At 43.9% G+C, this 20,845-nt stretch overlaps 1 protein-coding gene across 1 annotated transcript in view; it reads right to left on the bottom strand.

Moving 5' to 3' along the window:
• LOC115121388 (large neutral amino acids transporter small subunit 4-like) overlaps positions 1–20,845 on the bottom strand; it is a 48,593-nt gene that overhangs the window by 16,157 nt on the left and 11,591 nt on the right. The window contains exons 5-7 of the mRNA XM_065005010.1: positions 18,997–19,073; positions 374–466; positions 160–293 (exon numbers count right to left, since the gene is read on the bottom strand). Coding sequence (XP_064861082.1) covers positions 160–293; positions 374–466; positions 18,997–19,073 — 304 coding nt within the window. The remainder of the gene's footprint in view (positions 1–159; positions 294–373; positions 467–18,996; positions 19,074–20,845) is intronic.

The following is a 20,845-nucleotide window of genomic DNA, read 5'->3' as shown; positions in this document are numbered from 1 at the left end:
GGAGAAAGGATGAAGGGGAGGTGGTGAGAGAGAGAGAGAGATGGAGGGGTTCACGTAACACAGTAACAGAGAGGGGTTCATGTAACACAGTAACAGAGAGGGGTTCACATAACACAGTAACAGAGAGGGGTTCATGTAACAGAGAGAGGTTCATGTAACCTGTAGTCCATGTCCTCGGGGCCAGGGAAGGGTTCCAGGGGCCAGTTGAAGAAGCAGTTAAAGAAGACGAGGCCGGAACAGGCTGCCCAGACAACCATGATGGTGATGAAGGTCACACCAAGGTCATAGATCACCTAGGACACAACAAAGATGATCAACTACATTACACTTTCTTAAAGATGTTTCAGATACTTTTGGTGCCTGTGTGTGTTACCTTGACTCCAGGGAAGGTGACAGCAGAGGAGGCATAGGAGCCGATCATCAGAGCAATGAATGTAGAACGCAGATTACTAAACATGTTAGGGAGCTGAAGGAGAGAGAGAGAGAGAGACAGAGACAGAGACAGAGACAGAGAGAGAGAGAGAGAGAGAGAGAGAGAGAGAGAGAGAGAGAGAGAGAGAGTGAGAGAGAGAGAGAGAGAGAGAGAGAGAGAGAGAGAGAGAGAGAGAGAGAGTGAGAGAGAGAGAGAGAGAGAGAGAGAGAGAGACAGAGACAGAGACAGAGACAGAGAGACAGAGAGAGAGAGAGAGAGGGACCATTTAAATTAATAACTTTATTTTATCTTTTGGTTTGTGAAAGACTCCTGCCTAAACTGGTTGGGGTCTCTCTTCAACAAATACTGCGACTATATTCTTGGTGCTGTGAAAGACGATAGGAGGAGCAAGAGGAGGAGCAAGAGGAGGAGCTAGAGGAGGAGCGAGAGGAGGAGCTAGAGGAGGAGCGAGAGGAGGAGCTAGAGGAGGAGCAAGAGGTGGAGCGAGAGGAGGAGCGAGAGGAGGAGCTAGAGGAGGAGCAAGAGGAGGAGCTAGAGGAGGAGCGAGAGGAGGAGCTAGAGGTGGAGCAAGAGGATGAGCTAGAGGAGGAGCGAGAGGAGGAGCTAGAGGAGGAGCAAGAGGTGGAGCGAGAGGAGGAGCAAGAGGAGGAGCAAGAGGAGGAGCAAGAGGAGGAGCAAGAGGAGGAGCAAAAGGAGGAGCAAAAGGAGGTGCAAGAGGAGGAGCAAAAGGAGGAGCAAGAGGAGGAGCAAGAGGAGGAGCAAAAGGAGGAGCAAAAGGAGGTGCAAGAGGAGGAGCAAAAGGAGGAGCAAAAGGAGGAGCAAGAGGAGGAGCAAAGGAGGAGCTAGAGGAAAAGGAGGAGCAAGAGGAGGAGCAAGAGGAGGAGCAAAAGGAGGAGCAAAAGGAGGTGCAAGAGGAGGAGCAAAAGGAGGAGCAAGAGGAGGAGCAAGAGGAGGAGCAAAAGGAGGAGCAAAAGGAGGTGCAAGAGGAGGAGCAAAAGGAGGAGCAAAAGGAGGAGCAAGAGGAGGAGCAAAAGGAGGAGCTAGAGGAGGAGCGAGAGGAGGAGCAAGAGGAGGAGCAAAAGGAGGAGCAAAGGAGGTGCAAGAGGAGGAGCAAAAGGAGGAGCAAGAGGAGGAGCAAGAGGAGGAGCAAGAGGAGGTGCAAGAGGAGGAGCAAAAGGAGGAGCAAGAGGAGGTGCAAGAGGAGGAGCAAGAGGAGGTGCAAAAGGAGGAGCAAGAGGAGGTGCAAGAGGAGGCGCAAAAGGAGGAGCAAGAGGAGGAGCAAGAAGCGGTGGATCTCTAGTGATGTAACAGCGTTGACAGATCTCTAGTGATGTAACAGCGTTGACAGATCATGTAATGTAACACAGTGTTGACAGATCTCTAGTGATGTAACAGCGTTGACAGATCATGTAATGTAACACAGCGTTGACAGATCTCTAGCGATGTAACAGCGTTGACAGATCATGTAATGTAACACAGTGTTGACAGATCTCTAGTGATGTAACACAGCGTTGACAGATCTCTAGTGATGTAACAGCGTTGACAGATCATGTAATGTAACACAGCGTTGACAGATCTCTAGTGATGTAACAGCGTTGACAGATCTCTAGTGATGTAACAGCGTTGACAGATCTCTAGTGATGTAACAGTGTTGACAGATCTCTAGTGATGTAACAGTGTTGACAGATCATGTAATGTAACACAGCGTTGACAGATCTCTAGTGATGTAACAGCGTTGACAGATCTCTAGTGATGTAACAGCGTTGACAGATCTCATGTAATGTAACACAGCGTTGACAGATCTCTAGTGATGTAACAGTGTTGACAGATCTCTAGTGATGTAACAGCGTTGACAGATCTCTAGTGATGTAACAGCGTTGACAGATAGAGTAATGTAACACAGTGTTGACAGATCTCTAGTGATGTAACAGCGTTGACAGATCTCTAGTGATGTAACAGCGTTGACAGATCTCTAGTGATGTAACAGCGTTGACAGATCTAGTAATGTAACACAGTGTTGACAGATCTCTAGTGATGTAACAGCGTTGACAGATCTCGTAATGTAACAGCATTGACAGATCTCGTAATGTAACAGTGTTGACAGATCTCGTAATGTAACAGCGTTGACAGATCTCGTAATGTAACAGCGTTGACAGATCTAGTAATGTAACACAGCGTTGACAGATCTAGTAATGTAACAGCGTTGACAGATCTCTAGTGATGTAACAGCGTTGACAGATCTCTAGTGATGTAACAGCGTTGATAGATCTCTAGTGATGTAACAGCGTTGACAGATCTAGTAATGTAACACAGCGTTGACAGATCTAGTAATGTAACAGCGCTGACAGATCTAGTAATGTAACAGCGTTGACAGATCTAGTAATGTAACACAGTGTTGACAGATCTCGTAATGTAACACAGCGTTGACAGATCTCATGTAATGTAACAGCGTTGACAGATCTCGTAATGTAACAGTGTTGACAGATCTCATGTAATGTAACACAGTGTTGACAGATCTCTAGTGATGTAACAGCGTTGACAGATCTCGTAATGTAACACAACGTTGACAGATCTAGTAATGTAACACAGCGTTGACAGATCTCTAGTAATGTAACAGTGTTGACAGATTTAGTAATGTAACACAGCGTTGACAGATCTCTAGTGGTGTAACAGCGTTGACAGATCTCTAGTAATGTAACAGCATTGACAGATCTCTAGTGGTGTAACAGCGTTGACAGATGTCTAGTGATGTAACAGCGTTGACAGACCTCATGTAATGTAACACAGCGTTGACAGATCTCTAGTAATGTAACACAGCGTTGACAGATCTCTAGTGATGTAACAGCGTTGACAGATCTCGTAATGTAACACAGCGTTGACAGATCTAGTAATGTAACACAGCGTTGACAGATCTCATGTGATGTAACAGCGTTGACAGATCTCGTAATGTAACACAGCGTTGACAGATCTAGTAATGTAACACAGGGTTGACAGATCTCATGTGATGTAACAGCGTTGACAGATCTCGTAATGTAACACAGCGTTGACAGATCTAGTAATGTAACAGTGTTGACATATCTCTAGTGATGTAACAGCGTTGACAGATCTCTAGTGGTGTAACAGCGTTGACAGATCTCTAGTGATGCAACTGCGTTGATAGATCTCTAGTGATGTAACAGCGTTGACAGATATCTAGTAATGTAACACAGCGTTGACAGATTTCATGTAATGTAACACAGCGTTGACAGATATCTAGTAATGTAACACAGCGTTGACAGATCTCATGTAATGTAACAGCGTTGACAGATCTCTGGTGATGTAAGTGTTGACAGACCTCATGTAATGTAACACAGTGTTGACAGATCTCTGGTAATGTAACACAGCGTTGACAGATCTCTAGTGATATAACACAGCGTTGACAGACAGATTAATGTAATGTAACAGCGTTGACAGATCTCTGGTGATGTAACAGTGACAGATCTCATGTAATGTAATGTAACACAGCGTTGACAGATCTCTAGTGATGTAACAGCGTTGACAGATCTCTAGTAATTGACAGATCTAGTGAATGTAATGTAACACAGCGTTGACAGATCTCTGGTGATGTAACAGTGTTGACAGATCTCATGTAATGTAACACAGCGTTGACAGATCTCTGGTGATGTAACAGTGTTGACAGATCTCATGTAATGTAACACAGTGTTGACAGATCTCATGTAATGTAACACAGTGTTGACTGATCTCTAGTGATGTAACAGCGTTGACAGATCTCTAGTGATGTAACAGCATTGACAGATCTCTAGTGATGTAACAGCATTGACAGATCTCATGTGATGTAACAGCATTGACAGATCTCATGTGATGTAACAGCATTGACAGATCTCATGTGATGTAACAGCGTTAACAGATCTCATGTGATGTAACAGCGTTGACAGATCTCTAGTGATGTAACATCATTGACAGATCTCTAGTGATGTAACAGTGTTGACAGATTTAGTAATGTAACACAGCGTTGACAGATCTCTAGTGGTGTAACACAGCGTTGACAGATCTCTAGTGATGTAACAGCGTTGACAGATCTCTAGTAATGTAACAGCGTTGACAGATCTCATGTAATGTAACAGCGTTGACAGATCTCATGTAATATAACAGTGTTGACAGATCTCTAGTGATGTAACACAGCGTTGACAGATCTCATGTAATGTAACACAGCGTTGACAGATCTCATGTAATGTAACAGCGTTGACAGATCTCTAGTGATGTAACAGCGTTGACAGATCTCTAGTAATGTAACACAGCGTTGACAGATCTCTAATAATGCAACACAGTGTTGACAGATCTCTAGTGATGTAACAGCGTTGACAGATCTCTAGTGATGTAACAGCGTTGACAGATCTCTAGTGATGTAACAGCGTTGACAGATCTCATGTAATATAACAGCGTTGACAGATCTCATGTAATGTAACACAGCGTTGACAGATCTCTAGTGATGTAACAGCGTTGACAGACCTCATGTAATGTAACACAGCGTTGACAGATCTCTAGTAATGTAACACAGCGTTGACAGATCTCTAGTGATGTAACAGCGTTGACAGATCTCGTAATGTAACACAGCGTTGACAGATCTAGTAATGTAACACAGCGTTGACAGATCTCATGTGATGTAACAGCGTTGACAGATCTCGTAATGTTGACAGATGACAGATCTAGTAATGTAACACAGGGTTGACAGATCTCATGTGATGTAACAGCGTTGACAGATCTCGTAATGTAACACAGCGTTGACAGATCTAGTAATGTAACAGTGTTGACATATCTCTAGTGATGTAACAGTGATGTAACAGCGTTGACAGATCTCTAGTGATGCAACAGCGTTGATAGATCTCTAGTGATGTAACAGCGTTGACAGATATCTAGTAAATGACAATTTCATGTAATGTAACACAGCGTTGACAGATATCTAGTAATGTAACACAGCGTTGACAGATCTCATGTAATGTAACAGCGTTGACAGATCTCTGGTGATGTAAGTGTTGACAGACCTCATGTAATGTAACACAGTGTTGACAGATCTCGTAATGTAACACAGCGTTGACAGATCTCGTAATGTAACACAGCGTTGACAGATCTCTAGTGATGTAACAGCGTTGACAGATCTAGTAATGTAACACAGCGTTGACAGATCTCTGGTGATGTAACAGTGTTGACAGATCTCATGTAATGTAACACAGCGTTGACAGATCTCTGGTGATGTAACACAGCGTTGACAGATCTCTAGTGATATAACACAGCGTTGACAGATTTCATGTAATGTAACACAGCGTTGACAGATCTCTAGTAATGTAACACAGCGTTGACAGATCTCTAGTGATGTAACACAGCGTTGACAGATCTAGTAATGTAACACAGCGTTGACAGATCTCTGGTGATGTAACAGTGTTGACAGATCTCATGTAATGTAACACAGCGTTGACAGATCTCTGGTGATGTAACAGTGTTGACAGATCTCATGTAATGTAACACAGTGTTGACAGATCTCATGTAATGTAACACAGTGTTGACTGATCTCTAGTGATGTAACAGCGTTGACAGATCTGTAGTGATGTAACAGCATTGACAGATCTCTAGTGATGTAACAGCATTGACAGATCTCATGTGATGTAACAGCATTGACAGATCTCATGTGATGTAACAGCATTGACAGATCTCATGTGATGTAACAGCGTTAACAGATCTCATGTGATGTAACAGCGTTGACAGATCTCTAGTGATGTAACATCATTGACAGATCTCTAGTGATGTAACAGTGTTGACAGATTTAGTAATGTAACACAGCGTTGACAGATCTCTAGTGGTGTAAACAGCGTTGACAGATCTCTAGTGATGTAACAGCGTTGACAGATCTCTAGTAATGTAACAGCGTTGACAGATCTCATGTAATGTAACAGCGTTGACAGATCTCATGTAATATAACAGTGTTGACAGATCTCTAGTGATGTAACACAGCGTTGACAGATCTCATGTAATGTAACACAGCGTTGACAGATCTCATGTAATGTAACAGCGTTGACAGATCTCTAGTGATGTAACAGCGTTGACAGATCTCTAGTAATGTAACACAGCGTTGACAGATCTCTAATAATGCAACACAGTGTTGACAGATCTCTAGTGATGTAACAGCGTTGACAGATCTCTAGTGATGTAACAGCGTTGACAGATCTCTAGTGATGTAACAGCGTTGACAGATCTCATGTAATATAACAGCGTTGACAGATCTCATGTAATGTAACACAGCGTTGACAGATCTCTAGTGATGTAACAGCGTTGACAGATCTCATGTAATGTAACAGCGTTGACAGATCTCTAGTAATGTAACACAGCGTTGACAGATCTCTAGTGATGTAACAGCGTTGACAGATCTCTAGTGATGTAACAGCGTTGACAGATCTCTAGTGATGGAACAGCGTTGACAGATCTCTAGTGATGTAACACAGTGTTGACAGATCTCTAGTGATGTAACAGCGTTGACAGATCTCATGTAATGTAACACAGCGTTGACAGATCTCTAGTGATGTAACAGCGTTGACAGATCTCTAGTGATGTAACAGCGTTGACAGATCTCTAGTGATGTAACACAGCGTTGACAGATCTCTAGTGATGTAACAGCTTTGACAGATCTCTAGTGATGTAACAGCGTTGACAGATCTCTAGTAATGTAACAGCATTGACAGATCTCTAGTAATGTAACAGCGTTGACAGATCTCTAGTGATGTAACACAGCGTTGACAGATCTCTAGTAATGCAACACAGTGTTGACAGATCTCTAGTGATGTAACAGCGTTGACAGATCTCTAGTGATGCAACACAGTGTTGACAGATCTCTAGTGATGTAACAGCGTTGACAGATCTCTAGTGATGTAACAGCGTTGACAGATCTCTAGTAATGCAACACAGTGTTGACAGATCTCTAGTGATGTAACAGCGTTGACAGATCTCTAGTGATGTAACAGCGTTGACAGATCTCATGTAATGTAACACAGTGTTGACAGATCTCTAGTAATGTAACACAGCCTTGACAGATCTCATGTAATGTAACAGCTTTGACAGAACTCTAGTAATGCAACACGGTGTTGACAGATCTCTAGTGATGTAACAGCGTTGACAGATCTCTAGTGATGTAACAGCGTTAACAGATCTCTAGTGATGTAACAGCGTTGACAGATCTCTAGTGATGTAACAGCGTTGACAGATCTCTAGTGATGTAACAGCGTTGACAGATCTCTAGTGATGTAACAGCGTTGCCAGATCTCATGTAATGTAACAGCGTTGACAGATCTCTAGTGATGTAACAACGCTGACAGATCTCATGTAATATAACACAGTGTTGACAGATCTCATGTAATATAACACAGCGTTGACAGATCTCTAGTGATGTAACAGCGTTGACAGATCTCTAGTGATGTAACAGCGTTGACAGATCTCTAGTGATGTAACAGCGTTGACAGATCTCTAGTGATGTAACAGCGTTGACAGATCTCTAGTGATGTAACAGCGTTGCCAGATCTCATGTAATGTAACAGCGTTGACAGATCTCTAGTGATGTAACAGCGTTGACAGATCTCATGTAATATAACACAGTGTTGACAGATCTCTAGACAGATCTCTAGGACTCTGTCGTTTATGCCTAAAACACCCTTTCAAAAATAAACATGCAGTAACTGCAGTTGAGTAGAATATTTTCCAATATTGTTTTGTACGGGCAGTCTGAATTAGTCAATGTTGTTTTGTAGGGGCAGTCTGAATTAGTCAATGTTGTTTTGTACGGGCAGTCTGAATTAGTCAATGTTGTTTTGTACGGGCAGTCTGAATTAGTCAATGTTGTTTTGTAGGGGCAGTCTGAATTTGTTCATATTGTTTTGTAAGGGCATTCTGAATTAGTCAATGTTGTTTTGTACGGGCAGTCTGAATTTGTTCATATTGTTTTGTAAGGGCATTCTGAATTAGTCAACGCTAATACATAAATCTGTAAATAATGTGGACATTCTTTGATGAGACAATCCATTTGACATCCCACTATACTTAACAGAAACTAAAGGGATGCTGCTAACCAGCTAACCAGTGCAGCACAAACAATTATGAATTATTCCACCAAAAGCTAGTTGGCTACTGTAGCTAAATTACAGTGGCCTTTAGAAAGTATTTAGACCCCTTGACTTCTTCCACATGTTGTGTTACAGCCTGAATTGAACATGGATTAAATACCCCATAATGAATGTAACATGGATTAAATACCCCATAATGAATTGAACATGGATTACATACCCCATAATGAATGTAACATGGATTAAATACCCCATAATGAATTTAACATGGATTAAATACCCCATAATGAATTTAACATGGATTAAATACCCCATAATGAATTGAACATGGATTACATACCCCATAATGAATGTAACATGGATTAAATACCCCATAATGAATTGAACATGGATTAAATACCCCATAATGAATTGAACATGGATTAAATACCCCATAATGAATTGAACATGGATTAAATACCCCATAATGAATTGAACATGGATTAAATACCCCATAATGAATTGAACATGGATTACATACCCCATAATGAATGTAACATGGATTAAATAACCCATAATGAATTTAACATGGATTAAATACCCCGTAATGAATTGAACATTGATTAAATACCCCATTATGAATTGAACATGGATTACATACCCCATAATGAATGTAACATGGATTAAATACCCCATAATGAATTTAACATGGATTAAATACCCCATAATGAATTTAACATGGATAACATTGAGGTGGTGTGTCACTGGCCTCTATACACACAATACCCCATAATGTCAAAGTGGAATTATGTTTTTATTTGTTTTATTTACAAATTCATTTAAAAAAAATGTAAAGCTGAGTTAATATGTATTCAAACCCTTTGTTATGGCAAATCTAAATAAGTTCATGAGTAAACATTTGCTTAACAAGTCACATAAGTTGCATGGAGTCACTCTGTGTGCAATAATAATGTTTAACATGATTTTACAATGACACCTCTCTCAGAGTCTTCACAGTCAGCCCACTAACACCTCTCTCAGAGTCTTCACAGTCAGCCCACTAACACCTCTCTCAGAGTCTTCACAGTCAGCCCACTAACACCTCTCTCAGAGCCTTCACAGTCAGCCCACTAACACCTCTCTCAGAGCCTTCACAGTCAGCCCACTAACACAGTCAGCCCAACCCAACCTTGAAGCATCACGGCCCAATAAATTACATGGTACAAAACAGGCCTATAGATCAGGGGTGTCAAAGTCAAATGGACGGAGGGCCAAATAAAAAAATCAGCTACAAGACGAGGGCCGGACTGTTCGAATGTTCATTGAAAAATTTTTAAATGACGCATATAGTCTAGTGAACCTAATTGAACCTACTGAAAACCTAACAAATATATTACAATATGATCAGATAAATAAAGCAATATTTTCTTATGGCTCTGTCAGTAATCTTTAATTTTCAACAGACACAAAAGACAAATTTCCTTTATATAAATATCCCCATAACATGAACATTAAATGAAAGAAACCGGTATTCAAGGCACCATCAGTAGACTATATTTTCTATTTTAGCAAAAGTGGGCTAAATTTACTTCAAAGAAAAAACAATAATAGCAATTTTCTATCATCCACTCAACTGAAATATTTTTAAAATATAATTGGATTGAAATACAAAAAAATAAAGTTAATCAAAAACAACACTTTGTTTAAGGAGAAGTAACATGCAGTGAAAACAAATATTAAATTTTAACTTTTAAACTTGAACTGAGTAAAAACTCTAAATATGTGATTGCACAGTAATGTTCACTTGTTTGAGGTTGAGGGTGATACTTGGTGGTGTCCCATCTTTTCCACAAGTTCATCAATGTTCGGGGTAAGGCTCTGAGCTGAAGAAATCCTCAGAATTGAGTGGAGGTGTTCAGCAGTAAGTCGACTTCTGTGTGATGTTTTGTTCAGGTTCATCAAAGAAAACAGTTGTTCACACAGGTATGTGCTGCCAAACATAGACAACGTTTGAGCAGCCTGGAGCAGCTGGGGCATTGTGCCGGGAGGAAACGAACTCCGCAGCACCCACTGCCGCATATTTTGCCCTCAGTGCATCATTGCATTGAGGTCAATCAACTCCATTTGAGGTTTGGGGTGAGCTTTCCACGTCAACAGCAAATGGGTTACCGAGCAGTTCCAACCTGCTTTTTGTGCTTCAAAGTCAGCAAATCGGGGAAAGTCAGCGGCAAGCATACCTATTTTATCAGCCAACTGTGTGCTCGGAACGCACTGGTAGAGAGCTTCTCTTTCATGGTCTGGCAGCTGGGAAAGTGGCTCAAATTTTCTTTCCGCATCTGCGTCTCCCACAGAGTCAGTTTGGTTTTAAATGCCTTCACTGTACTGTACATATCAGAGATGACACGATCCCGACCCTGCAGCTGCAAGTTTATTGCATTCAGATGACTCGTAATGTCACACAGAAAAGCCATTTCACACAGAAACATTTCCCTAAGAACAGTTGTGTTGTGTCTTTCCCTTTGCTGTCCAAGAACAGACAAATCTCCTGAGAACAGCTGGGGAAACATCTTTGAAGCACCTTTCCTGGCTTAGCCATCGCACCTCTGTGTGATAAGCAAAACAGTTTCTAACTCCGTCAGAAATGCCTTGAAGCGGTGATTCAAACCTTTGGCTCTGATAACAGTTAACTGGGGATGATGCTCATTACATGCTCCATTTTCAAGGCTTTAACGCACAACTTCCTGGTGTATGATACAATGATAAGCTGTCAGCTCACCTGTCGCGTTTTCCTCTTGCATCTTTTCCCGTATCTTCGCCACCAGTCCGCTCCTGTGTCCAAACAGGTGCTGTCGGTTGTCAAACACAGTTTTCCCAAGAACAGCTCCATCTCAAACATCTTGACACCTCTTCATACAAATCATGCCCCTAGTTGTGCCAGTATAGGGAAACAAAAACTCCTCTGTCACGCTTAGGTTGGAGTCCACACCCGGATGAAAATTGACAACTGGGCAATGTCAGAAATGGGGAACAGCCAAGGAATATGCAATAAAATCTTTTCCCACAAGCCCTTTTAGATTGATGGACAACTGGGGAAACACTGAAGCAATGGTGTTTCTGCTCAGACTCACATTTAAAAACAGTTGGGGCAAACACTGTCACAAGCTTTAATCACAGTTTTTGATGAAATCCCCCTCCTAAATGAACAGCTGATTTGGGGAAACTTCTGCCAAAATAAACTGGCCTTGAACAGTATGGGGAAACACTGAAGCAGATTTGAGGCCCGTTTTAATTCCTCTGCCTTTGTAGCCTTTGTTCCATGTCCATATTCTTGTTTTTGGTGGAAACACTCAGATTATACTCTTTCAACCGCCACACTTTCTCCACCAGAAGAACAGCTACCTTGGGGAAACACTCCGAAGCAACCTTGTTTGAAACCCCTCAGAACAGTTTTATTTTTGGGGTATCTGAAGCAATTTTACTGTGATGCACACCCTAAGAATAAATATTGAAATGAAGCAGCCTACTGCTCGGTGCACACCCTAAGAACAGTATGGGGAAACACTGAAGCTAATAATAAATCAAGATCATCCCAGGGGCCGTAAAAAACCTTCTTGCGAAACACTGATGGGGAAACACTGACATAGCTATAGATGGACAAACATCTACCAACAGAACAGTACAGACATCTACCAACAGAACAGTACAGACATCTACCAACAGAACAGTACAGACATCTAACAAAAAGCAATTAGTAGCCAAAAATACACTCCTGAGAACAGTTTGGGGAAACACTAAATTTGGCCATTTGGAACATAAACTTTATATTTGACAAATTAGCCTCCTTGGCTAATCTAAAGAAGCATAAGAGCAAACCAGAAATGACAGATAATGAAAAATGGTTTGATAATGATGGCAAAAATCTAAGAAAACACAGAGAACCAGACAACAAAAATATAGGCCTTCTATATGGGGAACACACCCTAAGAACAGTATGGGGAAACACTGAAGCAATACAAACCACACCCTAAGAACAGTATGGGGAAACACTGAAGCAATACAACCCACACCCTAAGAACAGTATGGGGAAACACTGAAGCAATACAACACACCCTAAGAACAGTATGGGGAAACACTGAAGCAATACAAACACACCCTAAGAACAGTATGGGGAAACACTGAAGCAATACAAACCACACCCTGAGAACAGTATGGGGAAACACTGAAGCAATACAAACCACACCCTAAGAACAGTATGGGGAAACACTGAAGCAATACAAACACACCCTGAGAACAGTATGGGGAAACACTGAAGCAATACAAACCACACCCTAAGAACAGTATGGGGAAACACTGAAGCAATACAAACACACCCTAAGAACAGTATGGGGAAACACTGAAGCAATACAAACCACACCCTGAGAACAGTATGGGGAAACACTGAAGCAATACAAACACACCCTAAGAACAGTATGGGGAAACACTGAAGCAATACAAACACACCCTAAGAACAGTATGGGGAAACACTGAAGCAATACAACCCACACCCTAAGAACAGTATGGGGAAACACTGAAGCAATACAAACCACACCCTGAGAACAGTATGGGGAAACACTGAAGCAATACAAACACACCCTAAGAACAGTATGGGGAAACACTGAAGCAATACAAACCACACCCTAAGAACAGTATGGGGAAACACTGAAGCAATACAACCACACCCTAAGAACAGTATGGGGAAACACTGAAGCAATACAAACCACACCCTGAGAACAGTATGGGGAAACACTGAAGCAATACAAACCACACCCTGAGAACAGTATGGGGAAACACTGAAGCAATACAAACCACACCCTGAGAACAGTATGGGGAAACACTGAAGCAATACAAACACACCCTAAGAACAGTATGGTGAAACACTGAAGCAATACAAACACACCCTAAGAACAGTATGGTGAAACACTGAAGCAATACAAACACACCCTAAGAACAGTATGGGGAAACACTGAAGCAATACAAACACACCCTAAGAACAGTATGGGGAAACACTGAAGCAATACAAACACACCCTAAGAACAGTATGGGGAAACACTGAAGCAATACAAACACACCCTAAGAACAGTATGGGGAAACACTGAAGCAATACAACCACACCCTAAGAACAGTATGGGGAAACACTGAAGCAATACAAACCACACCCTAAGAACAGTATGGGGAAACACTGAAGCAATACAAACACACCCTGAGAACAGTATGGAGAAACACTGAAGCAATACAAACGCACCCTAAGAACAGTATGGGGAAACACTGAAGCAATACAAACACACCCTAAGAACAGTATGGGGAAACACTGAAGCAATACAAACACACCCTAAGAACAGTATGGGGAAACACTGAAGCAATACAAACACACCCTAAGAACAGTATGGGGAAACACTGAAGCAATACAAACACACCCTAAGAACAGTATGGGGAAACACTGAAGCAATACAAACACACCATGAGAACAGTATGGGGAAACACTGAAGCAATACAAACACACCATGAGAACAGTATGGGAAACACTGAAGCAATACAAACACACCCTAAGAACAGTATGGGGAAACACTGAAGCAATACAAACACACCCTAAGAACAGTATGGGAAACACTGAAGCAATACAAACACACCCTAAGAACAGTATGGGGAAACACTGAAGCAATACAAACACACCCTAAGAACAGTATGGGGAAACACTGAAGCAATACAAACCACACCCTAAGAACAGTATGGGGAAACACTGAAGCAATACAAACACACCATGAGAACAGTATGGGGAAACACTGAAGCAATACAAACACACCATGAGAACAGTATGGGGAAACACTGAAGCAATACAAACACACCCTAAGAACAGTATGGGGAAACACTGAAGCAATACAAACACACCCTAAGAACAGTATGGGGAAACACTGAAGCAATACAAACACACCCTAAGAACAGTATGGGGAAACACTGAAGCAATACAAACACACCCTAAGAACAGTATGGGGAAACACTGAAGCAATACAAACACACCCTGAGAACAGTATGGGGAAACACTGAAGCAATACAAACACACCATGAGAACAGTATGGGGAAACACTGAAGCAATACAAACACACCCTGAGAACCAAAAAGGAACAGCACATTAGAAATCAGTTGGATGGAATTGAGGAATCCATAGAATCAAACCACTTCTGGGAGAATTGGAATAAATTAAACAAACCTCATGAGGAATTGGCTCTCCAAGATGGGGATATGTGGAGAAATCACTTTGCAAACCTCTATGGCAATTTAACAAAGAGCCCAGGACAAAAAGATATACAAGAAAAATTACAAATCCTTGAATCGGCAGTCAGACTATCAGAATCCTGTGGATACTCCAATTACAGAAGAAGAATTATTGGAAAAACTATGCACGCTCCAACCCAAAAAGGCCTGTGGTGCTGATGGTATTTTAAGTGAAATGATCAAATATACAGACCACAAATTCAAATTCACTATACTCAAACTGTTCAACATTATCCTCACTGCAGGTATTTTCCCTGATATTTTGAACCAGGGATTGATCACACCAATCTATAAAAATGGAGACAAATTTGACCCAAATAATTAGAGGAATTTGCGTTAACAGCAACTTGGGGAAAAATTCTCTGCAGTATTATAAATAGCAGACTACATCATTTCCTTGATGAACACAACGTCCTGAGCAGAAGCCAGATTGGATTTCTAAAATATTATCGTACAACAGACCACATTTCCACCCTCCACACTCTAAATTGATAAACAAGTAAACCAAAACAGAGGCAAAATCTACTCGTGATTTGTAGATTTCAAGAAAGCATTTGATTCAATTTGGTACAAAGGTCTTTTTATAAACTAATAGAAAGTGGTATTGGAGAAAAAGGATATGATGTACACTAAAAACAAATGTGCGGTTAAAATTGGCAACAAGCAAACAGACTTCTTCTCTCGGGGACGGGGAGTGAAACAGGGCTGTCCATTAAGTCCAACACTATTTAACATCTACATTAATGAATTGGCAAAAACATTAGAAGAATCGGCAGCACCTGGTATCACCCGACACAACACTGAAATCATGTGTCTGCTGTACGCAGATGACCTGGTGCTGCTGTCTCCCACTAAAGAGGGGTTACAGCAGCACCTAGATCGTCTTCACAGGTACTGTCTGTAACGGCAGATTTCCTCCTCTTCATCTGAAGAGGAGTAAGGATCGGACCAAGATGCGGCGTGGTAAGTGTTCATGATGTTTATTTTAAAGACATAAACTGAACACTAAAATACAAAAACAATAAACGTGAACAAACCGAAACAGTACCGTGTGGCGACAAACACAGACACGGAAACAAACACCCACAAACCAACAGTGAAACCCAGGATACCTAAGTATGATTCTCAATCAGAGACAACTAACGACCCCTGCCTCTGATTGAGAACCATACTAGGCCGAAACAGAAACCAAAAATAGAAACACAAAACATAGCCTGCCCACCCCAACTCACGCCCTGACCATACTAAATAAAGACAAAACAAAGGAAAATAAAGGTCAGAACGTGACAGTACCCCCCTCCAAGTTGCGGACTCCGGACGCAAAACCTGAACCTATAGGGGAGGGTCTGGGTGGGTGTCTGTCCGCGGTGGCAGTTCTGGCGCAGGACGTGGACCCCACTTCACCAAAGTTCTGGTGCGCCTCTTCGCCCGCCTCTGTGGCCTCTTTAAAGCGGCGACCGTCGGCACTGACCTTGGACTGGGAACCCTAGACATCCCAAATGGATGGGGGATTCCGGCAGTGCCGGGCAGAAGGGAGACTCCGGCAGCGCCGGACAGGCGGGAGACTCCGGCAGCTCCGGAGTGAAGGGCGATTCTGGCAGCTCCGGAGTGAAGGGCGATTCTGGCATCGCCTGGCTGACTGACGGCTCTGGCAGCTCCTGGCTGGCTGGCGGCTCTGGCAGCTCCTGGCTGGCTGGCGGCTCTGGCAGGTCCTGGCTGACTGACGGCTCTGGCAGCTCCTGGCTGGCTGGCGGCTCTGGCAGCTCCTGGCTGGCTGACGGCTCTGGCAGCTCCTGGCTGGCTGGCGGCTCTGGCAGCTCCTGGCTGGCTGGCGGCTCTGGCAGGTCCTGGCTGACTGACGGCTCTGGCAGGTCCTGGCTGACTGACGGCTCTGGCAGGTCCTGGCTGACTGACGGCTCTGGCAGGTCCTGGCTGACTGACGGCTCTGGCAGGTCCTGGCTGACTGAAGGCTCTGGCAGGTCCTGGCTGACTGACGGCTCTGGCAGGTCCTGGCTGACTGACGGCTCAGGACAGACTGGCGGCTCTAGCAGCTCAGGACAGACGGGAGACTCTAGCAGCTCTGGACAGACGGGAGACTCTAGCAGCTCTGGACAGACGGGAGACTCTAGCAGCTCTGGACAGACGGGAGACTCTAGCAGCTCTGGACAGACGGGAGACTCTAGCAGCTCTGGACAGACGGGAGACTCTAGCAGCTCTGGACAGACGGGAGACTCTAGCAGCTCTGGACAGACGGGAGACTCTAGCAGCTCTGGACAGACGGGAGACTCTAGCAGCTCTGGACAGACGGGAGACTCTAGCAGCTCTGGACAGACGGGAGACTCTAGCAGCTCTGGACAGATGGGAGACTCTAGCAGCTCTGGACAGACGGGCGACTGTCTCTGGACAGACGGAAGGCTCTGGCAGCGCTGGAGAGGAGGAAGGCTCTGGCAGCGCTGGACAGGCGGAAGAACCTGTAGGCAGAAGACTGAGAGACAGCCTGGTGCAGGGGGCTGCCACCGGAGGGCTGGTGCGTAAAGGTGGCACTGGATAGACCGGACCGTGCAGGCGCACTGGAGCTCTTGAGCACCGAGCCTGCCCAACCTTACCTGGTTGAATGCTCCCCGTAGCCAGGCCAGTGCGGCGAGGTGGAATAGGCCGCACTGGACTGTGCTGGCGAACCGGGGACACCATGCGTAAGGCTGGTGCCATGTACGCCGGCCCAAGGAGACGCACTGGAGACCAGATGCGTAGAGCTGGCTTCATGGCACCTGGCTCGATGCCCACTCTAGCCCGGCTGATACGAGGAGCTGGAATGTACCGCACCGGGCTATGCACCCGCACCGGGGACACCGTGCGCTCCACAGCATAACACGGTGCCTGCCCGGTCTCTCTTGCTCTTCGGTAAGCACAGGAAGTTGGCGCAGGTCTCCTACCTGGCTTCCCCACACTCCCAAATACATTTTCGGGGCTGCATCTCGGGCTTCCTTGCCAGCCGTGTTCCCTCATATCGCTGGCTCCTCTCTCCGGCTGCTTCCTTCGTAGTTGCCTCCACCTGTTCCCATGGGAGTTGATCCCTTCCAGCCAGGAAATCAGGATGACAAATATAAATTCTATTTGGACACAGTTCTATTAGAACACACCAAAAACTACACATATCTAGAACTAAATATGAGCAACACAGTTAGCTTTCACATGCTGCCAAGAGGAGCGGTGCAAGTGCTAAGCACCAGAGCTCCAGTGCTCCCCCACAGCCGGTTCATCCTGTGCCTCCTCCACGGACCAGTCTCACCAGCCTGGTGAGTCCGGTGCCAGCTCCACGGGCCAGTCCGGGGCCTCAAGCAAGGGTGCCCGGTCCGGGGCCCGCAACGAGGGTGCCCAGTCCGTGGTCGGCAGCGAGGGTCCCCACACCAGAGGCGCTACCAAAGTGAGGTGAGCCAAAGGTAGAGCGGGGTCTACATCCCGCACCAGAGCCGCTACCGCGGGACAGATGCCCACCCGGACCCTCCCCTATAGGTTCAGGTTTTGCGACCGGAGTCCGCACCTTTGGGCGGGGGGTACTGTCTATTTTGGTTTGGTCAGGGTGTGATTTGGGTGGGCATTCTATGTTTTGTTATTTCTATGTTTTGGCCAGGTATGGTTCTCAATCAGGGACAGCTGTCTATCATTGTCTCTGATTGAAAGGAGGGGAAAAGGGCTACCTAAGTAGGATCCCCAGTGTGGGAAGTTGACGTTTTTAGTGGCATTAAGCTTCACGGTCGTGTTCTTGTTTTGTTGGCTACATTTTCTACAAATGAAGGGAATATGTACGCTCACCACGCTGCACCTTGGTCCTCTTCTTACGACGCCGTGACACAGAGAGACAGAGAGAGAACAGGAGGGTTTGTGTGTTGAAGAAAATAACAAAATCAACCGGACAGACATTTACATAATAGATTAATGATTAGTAATAAACTATTTCCAGTGCCATGTGTGAAAGAGGCCAAATGACACAATGTTCTCTACACAGAGATTATGCAAAACACACACAAACACACACGTCACTGACACACTTTCTCTTTTGGATCATGGTGAAATCACAAATAAATACGGAGAAATCTGACCTGAACACACACTCACACTCACATAGGCACATACCACACACACATACACAGAGGCACGTACACACACTCTTACCGTGAGGGAGGTGAAGGTCATGCACATGCCTCCGAAGCCGTTGAACGTCAGAGCGATGAAGATGAGTACAGACAGCTCTGTGGAGGAAGGTGGAGAAAGTGTCAGATACACAAACACAAAACTGTTTTTGGAACAACTAGAAACTAGTGTCAACATGACGAAGAGCAAAACCCCCAATTAAACATGTTATTTATTACGACGTTAAAATGAAGTGCTCGGTAACACCAACAACTCACGGCAACTGATCACCAACGTGAAGGAGAGAAAACATGAACGTTGCTGGAGCATTGAAACACATCATCCTGAGACGTTTTAAAACATCACATGTGTGTTGTAACAGCACTTACTCACCTTGCCAGGAACTGGGAGCACAACAGGAAATGGTTGTTTTGACTTGTGTTTAGTGTAGATGAACATTCCTTCTCTTTAGGTGGTGCTTCCTCTACAGCCTCTAAACACTATGATGGTGTTTCCTCTACAGCCTCTAAACACTATGATGGTGTTACCTCTCTCTACAGCCTCTAAACACTATGATGGTGTTACCTCTACAGCCTCTAAACACTATGATGGTGTTTCCTCTACAGCCTCTAAACACTATGATGGTGTTACCTCTCTACAGCCTCTAAACACTATGATGGTGTTACCTCTACAGCCTCTAAACACTATGATGGTGTTACCTCTCTACAGCCTCTAAACACTATGATGGTGTTTCCTCTCTCTACAGCCTCTAAACACTATGATGGTGTTTCCTCTACAGCCTCTAAACACTATGATGGTGTTTCCTCTACAGCCTCTAAACACTATGATGGTGTTTCCTCTCTCTACAGCCTCTAAACACTATGATGGTGTTTCCTCTCTCTACAGCCTCTAAACACTATGATGGTGTTTCCTCTCTCTACAGCCTCTAAACACTATGATGGTGTTTCCTCTCTACAGCCTCTAAACACTATGATGGTGTTACCTCTCTACAGCCTCTAAACACTATGATGGTGTTTCCTCTACAGCCTCTAAACACTATGATGGTGTTACCTCTCTACAGCCTCTAAACACTATGATGGTGTTACCTCTCTACAGCCTCTAAACACTATGATGGTGTTACCTCTCTACAGCCTCTAAACACTATGATGGTGTTACCTCTCTCTACAGCCTCTAAACACTATGATGATGTTTCCTCTACAGCCTCTAAACACTATGATGGTGTTTCCTCTCTACAGCCTCTAAACACTATGATGGTGTTTCCTCTCTCTACAGCCTCTAAACACTATGATGGTGTTACCTCTCTACAGCCTCTAAACACTATGATGGTGTTTCCTCTCTCTACAGCCTCTAAACACTATGATGGTGTTTCCTCTCTCTACAGCCTCTAAACACTATGATGGTGTTTCCTCTCTCTACAGCCTCTAAACACTATGATGGTGTTACCTCTCTACAGCCTCTAAACACTATGATGGTGTTTCCTCTACAGCCTCTAAACACTATGATGGTGTTACCTCTCTCTACAGCCTCTAAACACTATGATGGTGTTACCTCTCTCTACAGCCTCTAAACACTATGATGGTGTTACCTCTCTCTACAGCCTCTAAACACTATGATGGTGTTACCTCTCTCTACAGCCTCTAAACACTATGATGGTGTTACCTCTCTCTACAGCCTCTAAACACTATGATGGTGTTACCTCTCTACAGCCTCTAAACACTATGATGGTGTTACCTCTCTACAGCCTCTAAACACTATGATGGTGTTTCCTCTACAGCCTCTAAACACTATGATGGTGTTACCTCTCTACAGCCTCTAAACACTATGATGGTGTTTCCTCTACAGCCTCTAAACACTATGATGGTGTTACCTC

Source organism: Oncorhynchus nerka, linkage group LG19, assembly GCF_034236695.1.
Source record: "Oncorhynchus nerka isolate Pitt River linkage group LG19, Oner_Uvic_2.0, whole genome shotgun sequence".
NCBI lineage: Eukaryota > Metazoa > Chordata > Actinopteri > Salmoniformes > Salmonidae > Oncorhynchus > Oncorhynchus nerka.
Note: the sequence above shows the minus strand (reverse complement) of the source record. Positions and strands in the feature narration are given on the sequence as shown.